The sequence below is a fragment of the Scaptodrosophila lebanonensis genome, unplaced genomic scaffold (genome assembly GCF_003285725.1).
Source record: "Scaptodrosophila lebanonensis strain 11010-0011.00,11010-0021.00 unplaced genomic scaffold, SlebRS2 tig00001412-arrow-pilon, whole genome shotgun sequence".
NCBI lineage: Eukaryota > Metazoa > Arthropoda > Insecta > Diptera > Drosophilidae > Scaptodrosophila > Scaptodrosophila lebanonensis.
This window is the reverse complement of record NW_022060739.1, coordinates 12,168,621-12,191,898: the sequence shown is the minus strand read 5'-3', so window position 1 is coordinate 12,191,898 and position 23,278 is coordinate 12,168,621. Positions and strand designations below refer to the sequence as shown.

Genomic DNA, 23,278 nt, shown 5'->3' with positions numbered 1-23,278 from the left:
TCAATGCGAGTTCAAGATACCAGTCGTGAAAATAGGTGATCATTTTTCAGCTTGCTGGGCCGTGACTTGATTTTTTGTATCTGTGCATTCTCTGTGTTTTTTCACCATTGTGATTTTGTCGATTAAATACTCGTGACAAATCACAAGTACAAACCTTATCGTTCATCTCTAACGAGAATATGATTATAATGTGTTTTACACACCAACAAGGCACCACTTTCGACGGATTTAAATTAATATTAATGTCATCATAGGTCGCATACGACGTCTTTAAAATAAATCGTAATTACAAAAGTACATTTTCAAATGACATTTAAATTTGAGTTGCTTGTAAAAGTATTCCAACCTTAGGAAAGGTGCAACCAATTAGTAATGCTGAACAAGGTAATACCAAAACCAAATATCAACTTGCATATGTGTGCATGAGAAAAGGTATAATTGTATTTATGAATGTATATACACGGATTGAATGTGTATATACACATGTACATGGGTAAAATTGCGTTACCGTAGAAAATGTTTTTTAAAAATCTGCGTAATTAAGTGAATTGGTGGCATATTTATATAATATCCAAAGCAATATACACATGTACATACATATGTATGTAAGTAAACACATACATATCCATGTTTATACATACATATTAGTGTGTACACATATGTATATAAGTGCGTGTAGTTTAACGTACATTAATGTAATATGTACTTACGTCCGTGTACATAGGCATGTATGTACAATTTATTTAAATCAATAAATTTTCGAGAATATAAACTAGTATATACATATGTATGTATATGTACGGGCCGAGCGAACGAAAGTGTTTGCTTTTTTTTATCCATATAATTATCATTCAATACATTTCTTTAGTCGGTAGGTCCACTGATCCACCTGTCAAAACCGTCCAAAAATATCATCTCAATTTCTTCATTAAATGTTCAAATAATCTCTATCTTGCTATTTCTGCCCATTTTTATTCTATATTTGAAAATAAAGGAAAGGAATAGAATGATGTCTAATCAGGACGTGGATACCAGAAATTACAATTAGCTCTTTCAGTATTATCATGACGTAAAAAGAAGTGACAGGGTTACAGTTCCATTTTTTTTTTTTTTTTGGTTTAGATACAAAATTTTTTTCATATTTTGGTAAGCAGTATTCATTAGACCATTTTGCTGTTACTTTCTGACCAGTATTAGAGGGATTAGCAGCTATTGTCAATCTTCTGAAGGCTCGTTATTTACACATAAATTCCCACTTCGAACACTTCTTTAATAATAAGATCAAAATGCAAGTAATTTGCTCACAAATTGGACTAGTTTTAAGGCTATGTCATGAAATATTTATCCGAACTATGTAATAATAATAAATTGATGCCTTTAATTGTTAATTTGTAAGTTTCTTGCGAAATCCACTTAAATATTTGAAATTCAAATAATTATTTGTGGCTTTCTTGGCTCAGTATGATTGTCAAAATTACTTTATAGGTATTTCATTGTTATCGATGTTTTTAAAGTTCCATCTATAAACAAGAAAGGAATGCTAGAGTCGAGCAAGCTCAACTCTTAAATACCCTTTACTCACTCCCACAAAAAAGAAAAAATTTAAAAAAAAATTCTAAGAATTAAATTAATTAAATTAAATAAAAAATATTCAACACATGCAGTTATGTGTGTAGTACATAATTATGTACATAATATGCGGGCACAGCTTGGGCAGAGATTATATTTATGGCTACAACACACAATCACTAACAGAACAGCCACAGTCTTTCAATTTGCCAGTGGAAACAGAATCATCCGTTTAAACTGATATCAGATATGTACATACATATGCTATAGGGTTGATACTTAGTGTTAAAAAAAAACAAACCCACAAAAATGTGAGTTTTCAATGAACATCTATTTTTTTATTACTTTCATTTCTATTTTCAGAAATAATTCCTGCTACACTTTGACGGCTTTCTACAATTTAACAACTGCAATGTAAGTTAAGGTAGAATAAGTTAAAACACGAGATTAAGAGTACATATAATATGATATAAATGGTTGGTGCAGTCAACGCTGAACGTCTTCGCACACTCATTTGTATAAACATAGCTAAGTCTCTGTGCATTAAAGGCACATTAATAAATTAAAAATGCGCTCTATGGATATTAAAACAAAAATTAACAAATTGAAGTAAACTTGCATACGTATTAAGTACGTGCAACATTCAAAATAAAACAAACAAAAAAAAATATATATATAAAAATGTATAAATACATTTAGTTTCTGAGCAATAGTTTTCGTTGTTTATGTATTTCTCCAAATACTATATAACCAGGTCTTCAATCCTTATTAAATAAGGTAATAGAAAGCATGTGCGTTAATTATTTTATTATTTTATTGCAGATGGGCGATGTTGATCCTGAGACTTTGCTGGAATGGCTATCCATGGGGCAAGGAGATGAGAGAGATATGCAATTGATAGCGCTAGAGCAACTATGTATGCTTCTCTTGATGTCTGATAACGTAGATCGCTGCTTTGAAAGGTACAATTTACATGTTATATTTTGTTTAGTATTGAGAAAAAATTACACAAAAATTCCTATTCGCGAACTAACTAAATAAATGACCTATATTTCAGTTGCCCTCCACGTACTTTTTTGCCTGCCCTATGTAAGATTTTTCTCGATGAACTTGCGCCCGAAAATGTGCTTGAAGTCACTGCACGCGCTATAACATATTATTTGGACGTATCTGCAGAATGCACCCGAAGGATTGTTTCGATTGAGGGGGCTATAAAAGCAATCTGCAATCGCTTGGTTGTTGCAGATCTATCTTCAAGAACATCGCGGGACTTAGCGGAGCAGTGCATAAAAGTCCTCGAGCTAATTTGCACTCGGGAAGCGGGCGCAGTCTTTGAAGGCGGTGGCTTAAATTGCGTCTTATCATTTATTCGCGATTGTGGATCCCAAGTTCATAAGGACACTTTGCATTCTTCCATGGCCGTTGTTTCCCGCTTGTGTACAAAAGTTGAGCCGAATTCGCCATGTATTCAAAATTGTGTCGAAAGCTTAAGTACACTGCTCCAACATGAAGACCCAATGGTCTCGGATGGCGCCCTAAAATGTTTTGCTTCAGTTGCCGATCGCTTTACTAGAAAATGGATAGACCCAGCACCACTGGCTGAATATGGACTGGTAGCCGAATTGCTAAAGCGCCTAGAAAACGCAGGGGGCACAGGAAATGTACATTCTATATCGACGCCAAAATCAACAGATACACAGACTTTAACAAGAAGTAGTTTTTCATCAAACTCTGATAGACTAAATGAAAATATTTCTGGAACATCAGCAATAGCAACTACAAAAACTTCAACCAGTGACTCAGCCAGATCTCCGCAGTCCATTTCGACCACAATATCATTACTGTCAACACTGTGTCGTGGATCTTCATCCATAACACACAACATATTGAGATCACAATTGCCAGATGCCATCGAACGGGCTCTTAAAGGCGATGAACGTTGTGTTTTGGACTGCATGAGGTTTTCCGATTTGTTACTTTTACTTCTGTTTGAAGGAAGACAAGCACTTAATAGAGGAGGCGTAACTACCAATCAAGGGCAGTTAGCGCAGCGGCCAAGACGCAATGACTCCAGTACCGAGCGAACTCATCGCCAGCTAATAGACTGCATTAGATCAAAAGATACTGATGCATTGCAAGAATCAATTGAGACGGGGGGCATTGATGTCAATTGTATGGACGATGTGGGTCAAACTCTTTTAAATTGGGCATCAGCTTTTGGTACTTTAGAAATGGTTGAATATCTATGTGAAAAGGGAGCAGATGTAAATAAAGGACAGCGCAGTTCATCTCTTCACTATGCTGCATGCTTTGGACGACCAGGAATTGCTAAAATCCTATTAAAATATGGTGCCTATCCGGACTTACGGGATGAAGATGGTAAAACGCCTTTGGATAAAGCTCGTGAGAGATCAGATGACGGGCACCGCGAAGTTGCAACAATACTGCAATCGCCGGGGGAGTGGATGTCTGGAAATGCCCTTTTAAGCAAAGATGGTCGAAACCAGTCATTAATTGAACCACGCGGCGATCCTGAAATGGCTCCAATTTATTTAAAATTACTTTTGCCAATTTTTTGCCGAACATTTCAGGGAACCATGCTAAGCAGTGTAAGGCGAGCTAGTTTAGCTTTGATTAAAAAAATTGTGCAATATGCGCATCCATCTGTACTGAAAAGTTTTTGCGAAACACACTTTAATGCCGCATCAACCTCAACATCAGCGCAAAACGTTGGGAATTTACTTATTGAAGTCGTTGCTAGCGTTTTGGACAATGAGGTAAGTCATGGTAATTAGAGATATTCAAGAAAATGAGACTAACATTTGTGACCTTAACAAATTTGTTGGATGATAAAAAAAATATAGTACAAGAATTGACTCTTTTTTTTTTTAAATCTATAAACATTTTTAGGACGACGATGACGGACATTTAATAGTTCTCAATATAATTGAGGAACTAATGTGTAAAACTCATGAAGAATTTTTCGATCATTTTGCAAGGCTAGGAGTGTTTTCGAAAGTTCAGTCGTTAATGAATCACGATGAGGATAACAATTCTTTACAAATAACAACGAAATTTAACGATCAAGCGTTTGGGGAAAGGTGTTCAGGAATATGTATGCCTCCCAGAGCGACATCGGGTACGTAGTTTTCATTTATTTACAAATTTCAATTCAATCATGCTTTTTTGCTTTTAGATGATTTGGTGGAGGACGCCAAAGAAATTTTGCAAGGAAAGCCCTACCATTGGCGAGAATGGAGCATATGTCGCGGTCGTGACTGCCTATATGTTTGGTCAGATTCAGCAGCCTTAGAGCTCTCAAATGGTTCTAATGGGTGGTTCCGCTTTATACTTGATGGCAAATTAGCTACAATGTACTCAAGTGGAAGTCCGGAGAATGGGAACGATAGTTCAGGTAACCAAATACATCAATCTAATTATCTACCTCATCCAATGTACAAATTTCATTTGCATTGAGTGATTTATTATTGCACTTACTATCACATTATTTTTATCAATTACAGAAAATCGTGGTGAATTCTTAGAAAAACTTGTGCGAGCTCGCTCCTGTGTAAGTCCTGGAACACAATCACAGCCCATTTTACCCACAGTTTGTGTGTTGCGTTTAGTGGTTGGCAATTGGGTGCTACAGTCACATAAACCTAACCAACTTCAAATCCACAATACCGAAGGTCATCAAGTCACTATATTACAGGACGACTTGCCAGGTTTCATTTTCGAAAGTAACCGAGGCACAAAACACACTTTCACAGCAGAAACGGCGTTGGGCCCTGACTTTGCTTCTGGATGGTCAACTGGAAAGAAAAAACGCATTAAATCCAAGGCCGAAGCTCAGAAAATGCAAGTAAAAAACCTGTCTCGAGAGATTTATAACAAGTACTTTAAGTCTGCTCAAGCAACACCGCGTGGGGCTGTTACCAAATTGACTGCCATAGTAAAGAAAATTGAAGAGTCTATTGAGGAGCAGAGAGCTTCCAATATTCCCAGTTGGTCAGATAAATTAACCACGGCTCTGGTGGAACTGTCCCAATTACTTCATGAAGATGGTGTTGTCAGCGCCTATGAAATGCACTCTTCCGGACTTGTGCAAGCATTGGTAGCCGTTCTGTCGAAAAACTTCTGGGAAAGTAATATGTCTCGTTGCAAAAGGAACAAAATGCAGAAACAGCGGATCGCCATATTTAAAAAATGTATACTAGAAAAAAATGATGCTTCTAATCGCAATTCAGCATTGACAAAGAGCACCGGAAGTATACTGGTCCAAAAACTGGTAGCTGTTTTAGAAAATACCGAGAAATTGCCTGTATACTTATATGAGGTACCCGGCACCGGATATGGCCTACAAATTTTGCAAAAGAGACTGCGTTTTCGTTTGGAACGAGCTGCTAGCGAAAGTACGCTCTTTGACCGAACTGGCCGTACTCTTAAAATGGAGCCATTAGCTACAATTGGACAGCTTGAAAAATATTTACTTAAAATGGTTGCAAAACAATGGTATGATTTGGACCGCTCAACATATTTTTATCTGAAAAAGCTTCGTGAAAAGAAGAACGGATTGACCTTTACGCACACCTTTGATTTCGACGAAGAGGGACTCCTATACTATATCGGGTCCAACGGGAAAACTTGCGAATGGGTTAACCCAGCACAGTATGGCCTTGTTCAAGTGACGAGCTCAGAAGGTAAAACTTTGCCCTACGGAAAACTAGAAGATATATTGTCCCGTGATAGTATTTCGCTCAATTGCCACACTAAGGACAACAAGAAAGCCTGGTTTGCAATTGATCTTGGAGTATATATCGTTCCAAATGCGTATACTCTACGCCATGCCCGTGGCTATGGACGATCAGCATTACGAAACTGGTTACTGCAAGCATCAAAAGATGGTGTAAATTGGACCACACTTATTTCACATGTGGATGATAAAAGTCTCGTTGAGCCAGGAAGCACAGCATCTTGGCCAATTGTTTGCGCTGCAGATGATGAACAAGGTTTTCGTTATATACGCATTCAACAAAACGGTCGCAATGCTTCAGGACAAACACATTACTTAAGCCTGAGTGGATTCGAGATTTACGGTCATGTTGTAAGTGTTTGTGATGATATTGGGAAAAGTGTTAAGGAGGCAGAAGCGAAAATACGGCGTGAACGACGGCAAATCCGATCCCAACTCAAACACATAACCACTGGAGCCCGTGTAGTGCGGGGAGTTGACTGGCGTTGGGAAGATCAAGATGGATGCTGTGAGGGAACCATTACTGGGGAGATCCACAATGGTTGGATTGATGTGAAATGGGACCACGGTGTACGAAATTCATATCGCATGGGCGCAGAGGGCAAATACGATTTGAAATTAGCTTATTGCGAGAGTGTGTCGATTTTCGAAGGCGGCAATTCGATTGTACCTACTATGGCGAATGTAGGCGCTCAAAAATTTGATAAGGGAAATTCTCTAACGTCGCGCAAATCCAGCTCGACTCCATCATTACCTGAAGCTACTGAAATAAATAGAAATACGGAAGATGATTCAAATCAAACTGTGTCGGCAGATAATCTAGCTTGGAAACAAACGGCGCAGACAAATGCAGAAAATGTATTCACTTCGACTAACCAGGAAGCTGCACTCAGCCATCCCATATCGGAAGCGACTTCAACAAATAAATCACAACAAAACGACAAGGAATCTGCTTCTAAGCAAGTTAATCTTTCCTCACATTTAATTCGTGAACTGGAACATATATCAGATCTTTCCACAATCAATAACTCAACGTCGACCATTAACACCACCGCTGTAACTGACTTGGAAACTATTTCTGAAAATTTGTCACTTTCTGAAATGTGCAAAGGTAATATTTGTAATGTCAATTCTACGACCTTCAAATCAGAGCCTGCGAATGTAAGTTCATGTTATGTTGGATCTGATACTCAATCGCTGGCCAGTGGGAATAACGTGAAACAAATAACAAATATTGAAGCAAATAATAAAATGAATTCTACCAATTCGGTTAGCAACATATCTAAAGGCCTACTTGCAAATGTATGCGCCAATAGTTCATCTGATGCCACGCGGGTTTCACAGTTTTCTTCTGAAGCTCTCGAAATGATTGATAAAATGCGCGACGGGGTCGACATGATAAGGAACAATACCAACAATATCCTTTCCTGCGATAAAATTTCTATTCCGTGCACAAATTTGTTGTCTAAGGAAGTTCCGAAAGAGGATGAGGTATTGCGTCCTGGCAATACAATACCGACTCAAATTTTAGGCTTTGCTGGAGATACCGGCATTAAAAGGATAAACGAGCCGTGCACATCGAAAACCTCAGCATCAAATGAACATAATACGACAGTAAACTTTCCGGCCGAAACCGACAAGGAGAAAAATCCCCAAATTCAATGTGAACCCGTCTCCGTCTCTAATCAAATGAGTATCAGTGTACCTAATCTAACAACATCGGCATCGGAAGCACCAACTAGCTCGGAAATGGTGGCTCACTCTGGACTTTTAGAGACATTTGCGGCAATCGCCAGGCGTAGAACCTCTCAAAGCACAAGTAATCAAACTAACCAGATAATAACTTCAAATATGAAAAAAAATGAACGCCGGAACCAAAATGCGGCAACGGCATCTTTGTTTCCTAGGGGGCCCAACTCAGTTACAAGTTTGGTTAAATTGGCTTTATCAAGCAACTTTCCTTCTGGACTGTTAAGTACAGCCCAGAGCTATCCGAGCTTATCTTCCAACAATGGAGCAAGCAATACAATTTCCAACCCCACAGATACCAATGCCAGCCAACAAACACAATCGGTTATAAATCCTACATTAACAATGAGCCTCACTTCTACCTCAAGCGACAGTGAGCAAGTATCTTTGGAAGACTTTTTGGAGAGTTGTAGAGCACCAACTTTGCTGGGGGATATGGATGACGATGATGAAATGGATGAAGACAACGATGAAGAGGAAAACGAAGACGAGTACGAAGAAGTCGGAAATACATTGCTGCAAGTGATGGTATCGCGTAACCTTCTCACGTTTATGGATGACGAAACGCTCGAAAATAGATTAGCTGGAGTGACGAAGCGCAAGTCATGGGACGACGAGTTTGTATTGAAAAGACAATTCTCGGCATTAATACCAGCGTTCGATCCAAGACCGGGACGTACCAATGTTAATCAGACTTCTGACCTAGAAATATCTCCTCCGGGATCTAAATCAGAACACAAGAGTCAGACCTGTCATATTCCTGTACTACAACCAACACTTGGCTTGAAATTGCGTGGTCCTGGTATTGGTGGAGTGCCAGATGTTGAAATAGAATTAAATAACGCTGACTGGTCAGTCTTTCGTGCAGTGCAAGAACTTCTTCAGAATTGTCAATTAAGTAAAAGCGATAAGTTTCGAAAAGTCTGGGAACCAACTTATACAATTGTGTACAGAGAAATTGTGCCAGAGCAACAGGTCAACACAAATTTCCAATCAGAGGACGGTCAAAATACGCCCGAGATATCGTCAAAGAGTGGAGCATCTACGCTCTCTCCAAACTCGCCAATTCGTGCTAGTTTTCATGCAACAGATAACACATTATGCTCTGTAGATGATGTGCTCGAATTACTTACCCAAATAAATACACTCAATCAAAATAATATTGAGTGTACGGCTCAAGGAGGTGCCTCCGATATTCTGCCGTTACCAGTCGAGCTCTTCATGAGCAAGAAGATAACAAATAAAATGCAACAACAAATCCAAGATCCGCTTGTACTTTCGAGTAACGCTCTACCGAATTGGTGCGAAAATTTGAACCAATCATGTCCATTCTTGTTTCCATTCGAGACGCGGCAGTTGTATTTTAATTGCACAGCATTTGGCGCATCTCGCAGCATTGTATGCCTGCAATCCCAACGGGATATTACAATGGAGCGTCAGAGAGTTCCTAGCATAAGCCCCCGTCGCGATGATCAGCACGACTTTCGTGTGGGAAGATTGAAGCATGAGCGCGTCAAAGTGCCACGTAACAAAGATTTACTTAAATGGGCTATAGAAGTAATGAAAGCTCACTGCAATAGGAAATCTGTGCTGGAAGTTGAGTTTTTGGATGAGGAAGGTACTGGATTGGGGCCTACTCTTGAGTTTTATGCACTGGTTGCTGCGGAACTCCAAAGAGCTGACTTATGCATGTGGCTGTGTGAGGAAGAGTTTTGCGACAACTCAAATAAGCTAGAATCTAATGACGATATTGAAGATAGTACGAAACCCATTAATTATTACGTCAACAGTCGTCAACGCGGACTCTTCCCCGCTCCTTTACCACAAGATTCGGAGGTTTGTGAAAAGGCATCAAAATACTTTTGGTTTTTCGGAGTTTTCATCGCCAAAGTTCTTCAAGACATGCGACTTGTAGATATGCCTCTGTCGAACTCATTTCTTCAATTACTTTGTCATAACAAAGCACTGTCGCGCAACTTGCAGAAACTAAAATCCAATATACGCTCTGAAGATATTATGATATCATCAGTTGTATCAGAAGATTCCGAGCTTGCATATACCTGCGCAAACCTTTTAAATATTGCCAATAAGGGTTCAAACTGGTTTGATGGAATTTTGAACGTAGAGAATCTAAAAGAAATTGATCCAACCCGTTACCAATTTTTAATTGAGTTGCAAGATTTGGTGTCTCGTAAACAAGCAATTGAATTAGATAGCAGCTTAAGCTCTGAAGAAGCTCAAGAATTAATTGCGGGCCTAAAATTGTTGACCAAAAACGGAATTGAAGTATCTTTGGGAGATTTGGCACTCACGTTTACGTACTTACCCAGCTCTTCTGTGTATGGGTTTGAGTATGCGGAGCTTTTGCCAAATGGAGGATCTATCGACGTGAACATTACCAATATAGAAGATTACTGTGAATTGCTTATAAACTTTATACTTCACGATGGAATTGCCAAGCAGCTGAAAGCCTTCCACGATGGTTTCTGTGAAGTTTTTGAAATCAAGAAGCTGGCAGCATTTAGTACTTCAGAGGCACGCATGATGATATGCGGAGAACAACATCCCCAATGGACTCGTGAAGATCTTATGGCTTATACAGAACCGAAGCTGGGTTATTCAAAAGACAGGTACATTTATATTCTTATGTTTATATGCACAATATACTATTATAAATATAATTTATAACTTTTCATTTAAGCCCCGGGTTCTTACGTTTTGTGAACGTATTGCTGAACATGTCGGGAGATGAACGGAAAGCTTTTCTTCAATTCACGACCGGCTGCAGCAGCTTGCCACCGGGTGGCTTGGCCAACTTACATCCAAGATTAACTGTTGTGCGGAAGGTCGACGCTGGCGAGGGAAGTTATCCATCTGTGAATACTTGTGTTCATTACTTAAAACTTCCCGACTACCCGAATGAGGAAATTATGAAGGAACGTTTGTTGACAGCAACTAAAGAAAAGGGGTTCCATTTGAACTAGAATGTGTTTCCAAATATTTGTCAATATTAAACTTTTTGTTACTGTTACAGCCGCCACAATGGAGGGTACAAGTCAAACAGCTTCTAAAAGCACTCATTTACATTAATAATCATTTATTATGAACTTTTAGAAATAAATACAAATTATAAACGTATTCGCGAGAGCTTTAAAAAATCTTGTTTCTTGCTACCAGGCCTCTTTGCCGCAACAGCCATACCTCCGGCTTTATCGGCCGTTCTGTAGGTTTTGGGGTTGCCGTAGAAGTCGGTAACGGTTTCCAATTGAAAATTGAAATTAACGACGCCTTCACATTAAGCTGGGCTGCGGCAGTAACAGTTACCCTTTTCAAAATATATAAAGTGAAAAATAAAAGTATAAGAACTACAATTTGCTATGAATAAACTTTTCCATTAATCGTTTGAAAACTTTTTTGCACTCTCAAAACTTCTGCTGAAACTTACACTGTTACATTCATTTAAGATGATAAACCATGACAGAAATACAATTTATAGAGTCAGTAAAATTAATCAAAGGAGATCGAAATATAACTAATAAAATACACATATTGTAAATAAAAGTTAGACGTTTTCCAAAAAGCCAATGTAAGCAAAAGCCGTGAAGAGAAATGGAAAAAATACCTAAACATCCAAAGCGAGTTGCTGGAAATTGCCATCGCATTTCACAAACGCACGTAATCACACGTCATACCATACCCAACTTTAGTCACGCCCGCTCAGTGCGAGTTTGAAACGATCATCGCTTCCCATACCCAAATACAAGTCTGGCTCGGTTGGGGTACCAAGCGATCATAAGTCAGCAGCAGGTGGACTTACATTCGTAAACAACAACACGCGCTTAAGCGAACTGCAGCCATCAGCTGTATAAACATCTGTTAATTAACAGTTGTTCTGTTTTATTTGTTTACATTGGCCATTTCGCAATGTATAGTATATGCGTCTTCTTTTCTCCTAAGCTGAGATCGGCCTTGCCTTTGTACTTGCTACTGATAATGGCTTGCTTGCTTTCATTTATGTTCGCCTGGCTTTCCACGTAAGTCGGACTTGCATTTTGCTAGGAAATCCGAGACCCAAAAACGCACTGAAAAATATCCCCAACTAGCTTGTCACAAAATAAGAGTCTGAGCTAAGCAGCGTACCCGGCGAACATAAATGGTAAAAAGCATTGTAAACATCCGATTCGAAAGAGACGACCACAGCTTAAATGTGTGTATGCATATACATAAGCCTCTGTCGCTCCTGGAGCCTTACTTTTAGTTATTTTTTATTTACTCGTTTGTCCGTCATCACTTATGTTTTCCTGGTATTTTGCCCAAACCAGCCTCTCATTTTATATGAGCCTGGCGATATTTTTCGTGCGTTTCGGCTCCAGATTTCGTACAAAATGCAAGTCCGACTTACGTGGAAAGCCAGGCGAACATAAATGAAAGCAAGCAAGCCATTATCAGTAGCAAGTACAAAGGCAAGGCCGATCTCAGCTTAGGAGAAAAGAAGACGCATATACTATACATTGCGAAATGGCCAATGTAAACAAATAAAACAGAACAACTGTTAATTAACAGATGTTTATACAGCTGATGGCTGCAGTTCGCTTAAGCGCATGTTGTTGTTTACGAATGTAAGTCCACCTGCTGCTGACTTATGATCGCCTGGTACCCCAACCGAGCCAGACTTGTATTTGGGTATGGGAAGCGATGATCGTTTCAAACTCGCACTAAGCGGGCGTGACTAAGGTTGGGTATGGTATGACGTGTAGAGAGTTTACGTGTGATTGTGAAGTGCGAGGGCACACATACCCACATACATACATATGTACATGTGCATGGTTTGTATGTTAGTTTATTAATCATAAATGAAACAAAATGATTAACATTGCTGTACGGTAGTAAAAAGTAAGTTGGTACAATAAGTAAATGACCTTTTGTAATGTGTTTAGATTTCTAAACAGGAACGGCAGAAAAAGCACATAAAAAACGGCGCCAAATTGGATTTTCGATTTTTTAATCACTGTTATACCATTGTTTATTGCTTAAAAATTGTACCTTAAATAACATTATAAAAACCAGAACGTTAGTGATACATCATAACGTCCGTACTTTGGTACATACACATGTATGCATCACAAAAAAGACGCTTTGCATGTTCAGGTAGAACTTTGTCATTCGTTGATGATTCATTGACAGCCCGAGCTCCTTCGTCAGATAACCATTGAGGAACTTCCCGGACAGGTATCATTTCAGGTATGTTGTAGCCGTTACGTTCACCTATAATTGAAGAGAACAATGGCACATTTTCTAATCAAAATCATTTCCTATATGGTTCTCTTAATAAAGCCAACATAATTAGTTTAAAAACCTCGTGGTCGGAATTATCTTTTTTATCTTAATGCCCCTGTTAAATTGATAAGCTATTGAATGTGTGAATGTCGGAAACTGGGTTGTGCTGGGAAGCACTTCTATATAAAGAAAATAAAAGACTGCTATTCGTATCCTGAAGCGTTGCACTGAGATCTCTCATTGTATAGCAACTACTATATATATATATATGTATGTATATTTTTAAACGTGCACGGCAAAATGCGACGGACAAAACGGCTTATTTACTAACTTAGGTAACTTGTATCATAAACATAAATATTACCTTTTCTGTCAGCCATTGAATCAAAAAAACACCATGGTGCATCTGGTCCTGAACCAGCTTTCACAAATGTAACATAGTGGGATGTTTCTATGCAAACCACTGCGAATAGTTCCATGTAAAGTCTTGGGATAACCATATGGTCGGCCATAGCCTTAAAGTCTCGTGGGACCGCAATTTTTTTGGTACAGTGATTGGTTCTGTAAGGAGGCATCTAAATTAAGAAATTTATCAGAAATTATAATAGATTCTTACCTTTTCTCATGCATATGTACAGTGTCCAAGCATTTTTCGCAAAACGCTGTGCATTCAAGGCCGTTTTCGCCATGCAAGCTCTGAAAGCAGTCATGGCATTCAAACCCGGCTAGCTTTCCGCAAACAGAGCACTGACGAGGCGCTGAGATAGAAATATGTAGAGTCAAGAACTTCAACGATTTTTAATTATTTTTTTTTTTTTTTGCAAAGCTTACAATCTTCAATTATATCCGTGACGTCCAAAATTTGGGATGGTAGGATTCGGGGATACATTTTATAGTTTTTGCCGAATCGGGGCATTTGAATAATAAGACATGATGGAACTTCCTTTAACTTTATATCCGAGGAAAAAAAACTTTGCTCGAACAATTGCTGCACTGTTGGGAAGGTTAGGGTTTCATCTTTTTCCACAAAAAGCTGATAAAAATACGAATCTTGTCCAGAGCTAAGCTAAAAATATATATGTATACATAAACTTAAATTTAATATATATACGTGTATATGTAAATACTATAACGCTTCGTACCTTTAAAAATGGCTCAACCCGCATGATTTGAGCCAATAAACTATTCAAAAACTCTTCTGGATCCTTTTCTTCTGTTGTTAATCCACTTACTGAGCTAAGTTGGTCCAATAGCTTGCGAAGTTTCATAACGCGGTCTGCTCGAACAAATCCATTTTTTCGTAAAGGATTCACGATTTCTTCCCGCAACACCGTTTGAACTTGTTCATAGTTAGAAATATCCTGCAAAATTGTTTAATTTATAAGCTCGGCATTTTGTTTAAATGAATGTTAAATGTTTACCATGTCATTTTGGCATCTGTATAAAAGAGAATCAAAGACACTTGTAAAAGTAAACATTGAAAATAAAGTTGCATCTAAATAGCAGGAGTTATGGTGTCCTTGTATGCCTTTAAACTTTCCGCATATATCTTGAAGCTCTTTAAAATTATGGGTACCTTAAGACAGAAACAAAAAATAATAGCAGCCACTTGTTAGTAATCGCGAGCCGTGATTTATCCCCAACATAATACAAGTATACAACTTTTTGACGATACGCACTAGTGCAAAAGCAAGACTGGAACTGATATCAGTTGTATGTAATACGAACTAGGTCTTATTTTTTATAGCACTTACTTAATGGGGCTACGGCTCCTACAATTGAAGGGCAGTCAACATGTCCAAACAACCCTGCATCGCCATTTATTCCACCCTTGCTTCCAGGTACCACACCGTCCGCATCAATAAACCGACGGTCAGTTGAACATTTGTTAGGACTTACGAAAATAGCACGCTCACCATGACACTGAAATAATCTGTAATGCAACAGATTTAACATTATAGTACTTATACTCATTATAAAAGAAGCTCGCGCCAATCTAGTGTTACATATGTACAAACTTAATTACATAAATAAATTACCGAAATCCATTAAAACTTCCATCAGTCACAGGTACATTTTTTAAATCGGAATCATCTTCAAGTTCAACGCCAACCAATACATTAGTCAATCCAGGAGGGACTCCAATCCATCTTATGACGCCGTATAAATCAGAAGAATAATCCAAGTTAGACACCTCCACAAGGGAGCCCACTGTAAGTTTCATACCAGAAACTTCAATAAAGTCTTGGGTTTTCGGTGCACAAACATCTAATAATGGAAATAAACATAAAATTGATTATAAATAATTTTGTCGCTATGGAATTCTAGTTGCAGTATTCCAATTAATATGTATGTAACATAAATTAAATTTTTGTAAATAAATAATATGAATAAATCACCTACTGATGGCTAAAGTGGCTTTGATTAAGTACTAAGTTTGAGAAGCGCAGAGGAGGGCGGCCGTTTTAATTTAATTTTACAAAATTTTTTGTAAATAAATAATATGAATAAATCACCTACTGATGGCTCAAGTGGCTTCGATTAGGTACTTAGTTTGAGAAGCGCAGAGGAGGGCGACCGTTTTAATTTAATTTTACAACATTTTTTGTAAATAAATAATATGAATAAATCACCTACTGATGGCTCAAGTGGCTTCGATTAGGTACTTAGTTTGAGAAGCGCAGAGGAGGGCGACCGTTTTAATTTAATTTTTCACAATATTTTATACATAAATAATATGAATAAATCACCTACTGATGGCTCAAGTGGCTTCGATTAGGTACTTAGTTTGAGAAGCGCAGAGGAGGGCGACCGTTTTAATTTAATTTTTCACAATATTTTATACATAAATAATATGAATAAATCACCTACTGATGGCTCAAGTGGCTTCGATTAGGTACTTAGTTTGAGAAGCGCAGAGGAGGGCAGCCGTTTAAATTTATTTTTACACAATTTTATATAAATAAATAAGTTGAATAAATCACCTACTGATGGCTCAAGTGGCTTCGATTAGGTACTTAGTTTGAGAAGCGCAGAGGAGGGCGACCGTTTTAATTTAATTTTACACAATTTTTTGTAAATAAATAATATGAATAAATCACCTACTGATGGCTCAAGTGGCTTCGATTAGGTACTTAGTTTGAGAAGCGCAGAGGAGGGCAGCCGTTTTAATTTAATTTTTCACAATATTTTATACATAAATAAAATGAATTAATCACCTACTGATGGCTCAAGTGGCTTCGATTAGGTACTTAGTTTGAGAAGCGCAGAGGAGGGCAGCCGTTTTAATTTAATTTTTCACAATATTTTATACATAAACAAGAAAGAACGCTACAGTCGAGCAAGCCCGACAGTAAAATAGCCTGTACTCTCCACAAAAAGGAAAAATTAAAAAAAAAAAAATTATTTAAAAATTAAATTATTAAAAAAAAATGAATGAATTATTTAATTAAAATAATTAATTAAATTAAATTAGAATACATGTTTATGTTCAGTTTAAACAGCATACATTTACATCACGTACCTATGCGTGTTCATATGCGTGTATGTATGCAGCACAAAGTTGAACAAAAGCAGCAACAACAACAAGAGCTGCGGGCAGCGCTGCCGACAGAGCTGCAGGCAGCGCATGAGCAGCGATTTTACTTATGGCTATAAATTTCTTCAGAATTGACCTATCATGATGAAATTTGGCACACGGACACATTAGTACTAACTGGATGTACCTACCAAAATTGATTTTAAAATTCCGAGAATTACGGAAGTTATAAGAAAAAATACGAATTGCGGGGGAGTGGGGGGGTGTATCAGAAAAAATAAACAAACTCGTTCTGCCTAGGGCTTATAGGAACCTTGATACCAATTTTGGTTATCCTAGCTCTTGTACTTACTGAGATCCTTGCGCTCATACAGACAGACGGACAGACGGTCAGACGGACAGACGGACAGACGGACAGACGGACATGGCTATATCGACTCGTCTTCTCATCCTGATCAAGAATATATATACTTTGTGGGGTCTGCCACGCCTCCTTCTGTGTGTTACATACATGCGCACAAAACTAGTATAGCCTTTCACCCTTTGGGTACAGGCTATAATAATATGAATAAATCACCTACTGATGGCTCAAGTGGCTTCGATTAGGTACTTAGTTTGAGAAGCGCAGAGGAGGGCGACCGTTTTAATTTAATTTTTCACAATATTTTATACATAAATAATATGAATAAATCACCTACTGATGGCTCAAGTGGCTTCGATTAGGTACTTAGTTTGAGAAGCGCAGAGGAGGGCAGCCGTTTTACACAATATTTTATACATAAATAATATGAATAAATCACCTACTGATGGCTCAAGTGGCTTCGATTAGGTACTTAGTTTGAGAAGCGCAGAGGAGGGCGACCGTTTTCATTTCATTTTACACAATTTTTTGTAAATAAATAATATGAATAAATCACCTACTGATGGCTAAAGTGGCTTCGATTAGGTACTTAGTTTGAGAAGCGCAGAGGAGGGCAGCCGTTTTAATTTAATTTTTCACAATATTTTATACATAAATAAAATGAATTAATCACCTACTGATGGCTAAAGTGGCTTCGATTAGGTACTTAGTTTGAGAAGCGCAGAGGAGGGCAGCCGTTTTACACAATATTTTATACATAAATAATATGAATAAATCACCTACTGATGGCTCAAGTGGCTTCGATTAGGTACTTAGTTTGAGAAGCGCAGAGGAGGGCGACCGTTTTCATTTCATTTTACACAATTTTTTGTAAATAAATAATATGAATAAATCACCTACTGATGGCTAAAGTGGCTTCGATTAGGTACTTAGTTTGAGAAGCGCAGAGGAGGGCGACCGTTTTAACTTAATTTTACACAATTTTTTGTAAAAAAATAATATGAATAAATCACCTACTGATGGCTAAAGTGGCTTCGATTAGGTACTTAGTTTGAGAAGCGCAGAGGAGGGCGACCGTTTTAACTTAATTTTACACAATTTTTTGTAAAAAAATAATATGAATAAATCACCTACTGATGGCTAAAGTGGCTTCGATTAGGTACTTAGTTTGAGAAGCGCAGAGGAGGGCGGCCCTTTTCTTTTAGTTTTACACAATTTTATATACATAAATAAATCACCTATTGTTGGCTAAAGTAGCTTCGATTAGGTACTTAGTTTGAGAAGCGCAGAGGAGGGCGGCCGTTTTAATTTAATTTTACAACATTTTATATACATAAATAAAATGAATAAATCACCTACTGATGGCTCAAGTGGTTTCGATTAGGTACTTAGTTTGAGAAGCGCAGAGGAGGGCAGCCGTTTTAATTTAATTTTCACAATATTTTATACATAAATAATATGAATAAATCACCTACTGATGGCTCAAGTGGCTTCGATTAGGTACTTAGTTTGAGAAGCGCAGAGGAGGGCGACCGTTTTAATTTAATTTTACACAATTTTTTGTAAATAAATAATATGAATAAATCACCTACTGATGGCTCAAGTGGCTTCGATTAGGTACTTAGTTTGAGAAGCGCAGAGGAGGCCAGCCGTTTTCCCTAATTTTACTAAACTATACACGTATATATATACATAAATAAAATGAATAAATCGCCTATTTAGTTGGTTCCAGTATCACCTGCTTAGTTTGAATACGCTTACTTGCATATTCGTAAGTATATACAAAAAAGTTCATTGAAATAAAGCCATCACTAATTGTTTATACAGTTTTTGGATAAATCCCCCCAAAAGGAGACACTATTAATTATTATTCACTCTTATTCACATTCGTCCAATGGTATTTACATAAATAGTAGCTTTTTTGCTTGTCGGCAAATGGATGCTAGAAGAACTGTAACTCTGTAAGAACTATTGAACAAGATGTTCTTCTAGTACTGGTCTAAGAATAATTACATACACACCTTCTTCCTTAACATTTTTGTTAGAAAAAAAATCTAAGACCGTCAATGGAATATGATTGTAGCTGCTGGGCTCAGTCAATGATTCGTGCGAGTGGAGATACATAATATGCAATTTCGAAGATAAGTAAATATTTAAATATCAAATGAATTCGTACAAATTAAATTCTTGAACACTCAAATATTTATAGGCAATAATACTGCCTGCCCAAAGAGAAGACAAATACTATTCATGTTACTTTAAAATGAAGTACACACCTGAACACCAGAGCGCCGAAGCTTATATACCCTTGCAAATTCTTCCGTTTATAAATAACACACAAACATCTCGATTCTATCACACTGTGATATAGTAAAATAAAATCCAATTTGAATAAAAAAATGTTATGTTATTTTAAACCATCCCATAGGGATAAATTTTAAACTTGCAATTCCGTTTTACCATTTAAATACGTACAATTTTCTTTAAAATATTCATTATTTGATGCTGCAGTTTTGAGGCATGCTCCGCGCAAGGGTATGGTAATATAGCAACTGGCAAGACACCAAGAAAAATTTCTAAAAATACTCAACAAGCATGATGATACCATGCATCAAATAAACATTAGTATAGCGGAGCCCTGGCCGCCGTCACAGGGTGTTCCTTTATGACAACAGCTGGCCGGCGATTTCATAAGTTTGGTTGTTAGCTACGGTATTCAGATTTGCGAATTAGCTGCAGCGTCGAACCGTTGACGGGTCCAGATGATTCAGAATTAAACCTTGCGGCTTTGCTGGCACAACGCAATGCAGCAGCAGACTGGCCAGAGGACTTCCTGATAACCTATCACCCGCCTGACTAATATACTTTTTAATTCAACTTCTTGATAAATGTAATTCGCATATGTATTTTACAATACTTATAGTCTTAAATTCTGGCAAGTGTGTAAATAATAAATAAAATACACTTGTACTTTGTACTTATATAGGGAATCTGGGATCAAATATTGGTGTCTCTAGATCTAGGTGATTATACGCACAGACAGGGTCAGTTGCCATAATTGAGTAAAGAAAATCCAAGAATTAATGGAGCTATAAAAATCAGCAATAGCGAGGCAGTGCATCGGTAATGAAAGATTAACTCGCTCTGCTTAAGGCTTAGGGGAATACCAAGTTTGGTTATTGTAGATCTTATCTTATCTTCCGTCTATATGGATATATCGACTCGTCTTGTAATACATACGAGTATATACATACTTTGGTCTACCTCGCCTTATTCTGTTTCTTACATACATTCGGGCATAATAAATGGCAATTTAAATAATGTAGTTTCAGTTTCCAATTCAACAAGTAACAACATGAACGGAAAGTCCTACAACGTTTCCCCTTCCGTATATTTTCAAATTATCTTATCTTAACGTAACATTATCTTAAAAAGTACTTACTAGAATGGTTTGTGGATGTAAAAGGTGCTGTTAAAGTTGATTCATTTGGAACTGTAGGCAAAATACGATCGCTGGCGGATACCAAATCGAACTCGCCCAACTCTTCTTCCATTTTAGAAGATTCCATGTTTGTATGGCTTCTATTTAAAATCATAGCTGCATCGCCAGCATTTTTCGGCCAATTGGTGCCAAGAAGGTCAGCCAAATCAACAGTATCAGGCATACGTGTGTCCGCAATTATCGGAATGTTTTCATTGTTCGTTGCATTTTTGTTTACAGTATTTTCACCATCTTTTTTAAATAAAGGGTCAGACCGTGCAGCTTTGTTACTATTAAGTGGTTGCTCTTTTTCTGTTTTTAATAGATCGATGTTATGTGAAATTTTTTGCGGCACAGAAAACGTATTTGCCTTTGCATATTTATGCTCCAGTCCCAACTCATTGTTGTTAATAGTTGCTTTGGAATGATCTTGATTGTAACGGGGACTTATAGAGTTTTCTCCATGCAACGGTGCTCCACCTACAGGCAAATCGGTCCCTTTTGGCAGATAATCGTAAAACTTAGAATTGGCTTGCGGTGTTTTCGATTTTTTTGTCCTGTTCATATACGAATTACTATTGGGTGTTACAATTGCCGTACGCACCTTTTCAATAGTTTCATTAATCCGTTCTCTGGCCGTTAATTTTTTATTTGATTCATTCGAAATAGGAGTTATCCAGTCCGCTGTAGTAATTATTGACAAATATGGGTCACATTGCATATATTTATGAGAAAACTCAATGTGGTTGGATTGTGGTGACTTCCCATTATCCAAATGCTGCAATGCAATGAGTGAAAATAAATTTTCTAATAAAAAAATCAAAGCACTTATACCATACCAATAGCTCCAAGCCAAAAAAATATCCAACAGCATGTAGTTCCTGAACCGGGCCTATATAGCGAACAATACAATCAAAATAAACTCCCTCCTTGCCGAACTGCTCTCCTTTAACACTTAACAAGTCATTGGGCTTTAAATTAACAATCCAACGACATTGATTCTTATTACTAACAAAAAGCAGACGGCGTAGGCTGTGCTCTATACTAATAACATAAGGCCACACATCTTCCGAAACCTCGATCAATTTGTTTTCAGCGCACTCATAAAGATTTTCGCAGGTGAAATCATGTCGTAGATAATCTAAAACCTGTACAATTTTGAAATTTTCACAAGACCGGACAATTTTTATTAATGTGCCTGGTTCGATTTGTAGTTCACTCCTTGGTTTGCCGCTAGCTCGAATAACATCACTGTGAGCATTTAATTCAACTTTATGCGAAGCAACCGCATATTTTATAAAGGCATTGTTGTTTTCCATTAAAACAAAGGGTCAACAACAAAACAAATCAGTGACTAACAATATTGTGCTTATTTAGGGATGCGAGTTGGAAAGAACTGTTGATGCTATCGATAAGCATACGTTATCTGTGCAACCGATTATCATCTAGCTCTTTTATAAATATAAATGCTATTGCGAAATTATCGAACTAGTCCCGATTCTCATTACCTTTGGAATTCCGCATAGGAGATATACGTTTTTAATTTGCAATCTCTACGGTAAACGTATCCAATGCCCTTGTTACACATAACCGCGTAAATTAACTCGACACAATTGTCATTGACGTCATTTTGAAAAAGTATTACCGTGCTATTTGGATAAGCTTTTATATTATTATAATAGTTATTTATTCAGGCGATATTCATAATTTCATATAATTAATATAATTATATTAAGTAGCTGTGCGAAGTTATTGGAACGCCTATGGATGATTGTCATTCTGACTGCACGTGTACGGGCTTCACATAAAAATACCACTATTTGTGGTATTTTAAGCATCCATTTCTATTGGTTGAAAGGAAAATGAAATTAAACTGCATGCTTCGGGATTGGTTGAGCTTAAGGGTGTTTTTTTTTATTTTACTATAGTAGAGTGCCTTGTGGGCTATGCTTGGCCTCTTTGTTGTTTTTGGAATGATTTTCATATTTGTAGAATTTCTTTAGGAGCAGTGAACAGTTTGTGAATAAGAACGCACCTCTTATATGTACATATTTATGCGTTATAAATAAATAAATAAATATTACATATTGACTAATCTTTCAAATTAAAATTTAATTAATTAAATATTAAAAGCTGTTAAGAATATAAATGTGACTATTTCATTTCTAGTAAAATGTCAAAATATACAAGTGTTGTATGGACTGAAACACCTCCGTATTATAGCAATCTATATGAAAGTATACCAGAATTGGATATTAACCATTTAACGTGTATGTACAAAATAGTGAATTAAATAGTATTTACTGCATTTATGGATTAAAGTGACAATAATATATCATCAACAAATATTATGGAAGTATTTTATAGCATTGCTTAATTTCCACTGATAATAGTACCTCTTCGTAATTGTTTTAAATTTCAATTTTCTGATTGCAATTTTAATTTGGGCTTTGTTCCCTTGCAACTATTTCAGTTCTTTTTTAACTTTTCATAAAAGTAATCCAGGTTTAAGGCATCTGGTACTCTGATTTCATAAGAGTTCACAAA

General features: G+C 37.2%; 2 protein-coding genes across 4 annotated transcripts; one reads left to right on the top strand and one right to left on the bottom strand.

Moving 5' to 3' along the window:
- Positions 1-236: 236 nt before the first annotated feature.
- Positions 237-11,212, top strand: LOC115631937 (E3 ubiquitin-protein ligase Ufd4). 2 transcript variants are annotated; one of them, XM_030528789.1, is made up of 8 exons: positions 237-384; positions 1,933-1,983; positions 2,392-2,531; positions 2,627-4,346; positions 4,480-4,708; positions 4,766-4,984; positions 5,094-10,704; positions 10,776-11,058. In XM_030528789.1, exons 3-8 carry the CDS (start codon positions 2,392-2,394, stop codon positions 11,056-11,058), a joined length of 8,202 nt encoding a protein of 2,733 aa, XP_030384649.1. In that variant the 5' UTR covers positions 237-384; positions 1,933-1,983. The 2 variants fall into 2 exon arrangements, with proteins under 2 accessions (XP_030384649.1, XP_030384650.1); XM_030528790.1 differs by lacking the exons at positions 237-384; positions 1,933-1,983 and having other exon boundaries at positions 10,776-11,212.
- Positions 11,213-13,059: 1,847 nt separating this feature from the next.
- LOC115631106 (ubiquitin carboxyl-terminal hydrolase CYLD) lies at positions 13,060-22,075 on the bottom strand. Of its 2 annotated transcripts, XM_030527764.1 has the most exons (10): positions 21,571-22,060; positions 20,693-21,509; positions 15,391-15,619; positions 15,106-15,284; positions 14,773-14,927; positions 14,494-14,712; positions 14,183-14,417; positions 13,968-14,109; positions 13,716-13,912; positions 13,060-13,339 (listed from the first exon to the last, which is right to left on the bottom strand). In XM_030527764.1, the coding sequence occupies exons 1-10, from the start codon at positions 22,048-22,050 to the stop codon at positions 13,146-13,148; spliced, it is 2,847 nt and encodes a 948-aa protein (XP_030383624.1). In that variant the 5' UTR covers positions 22,051-22,060; the 3' UTR covers positions 13,060-13,145. The 2 variants fall into 2 exon arrangements, with proteins under 2 accessions (XP_030383624.1, XP_030383625.1); XM_030527765.1 differs by lacking the exons at positions 13,060-13,339; positions 13,716-13,912; positions 13,968-14,109 and having other exon boundaries at positions 14,329-14,412; positions 21,571-22,075.
- Positions 22,076-23,278: the final 1,203 nt, after the last annotated feature.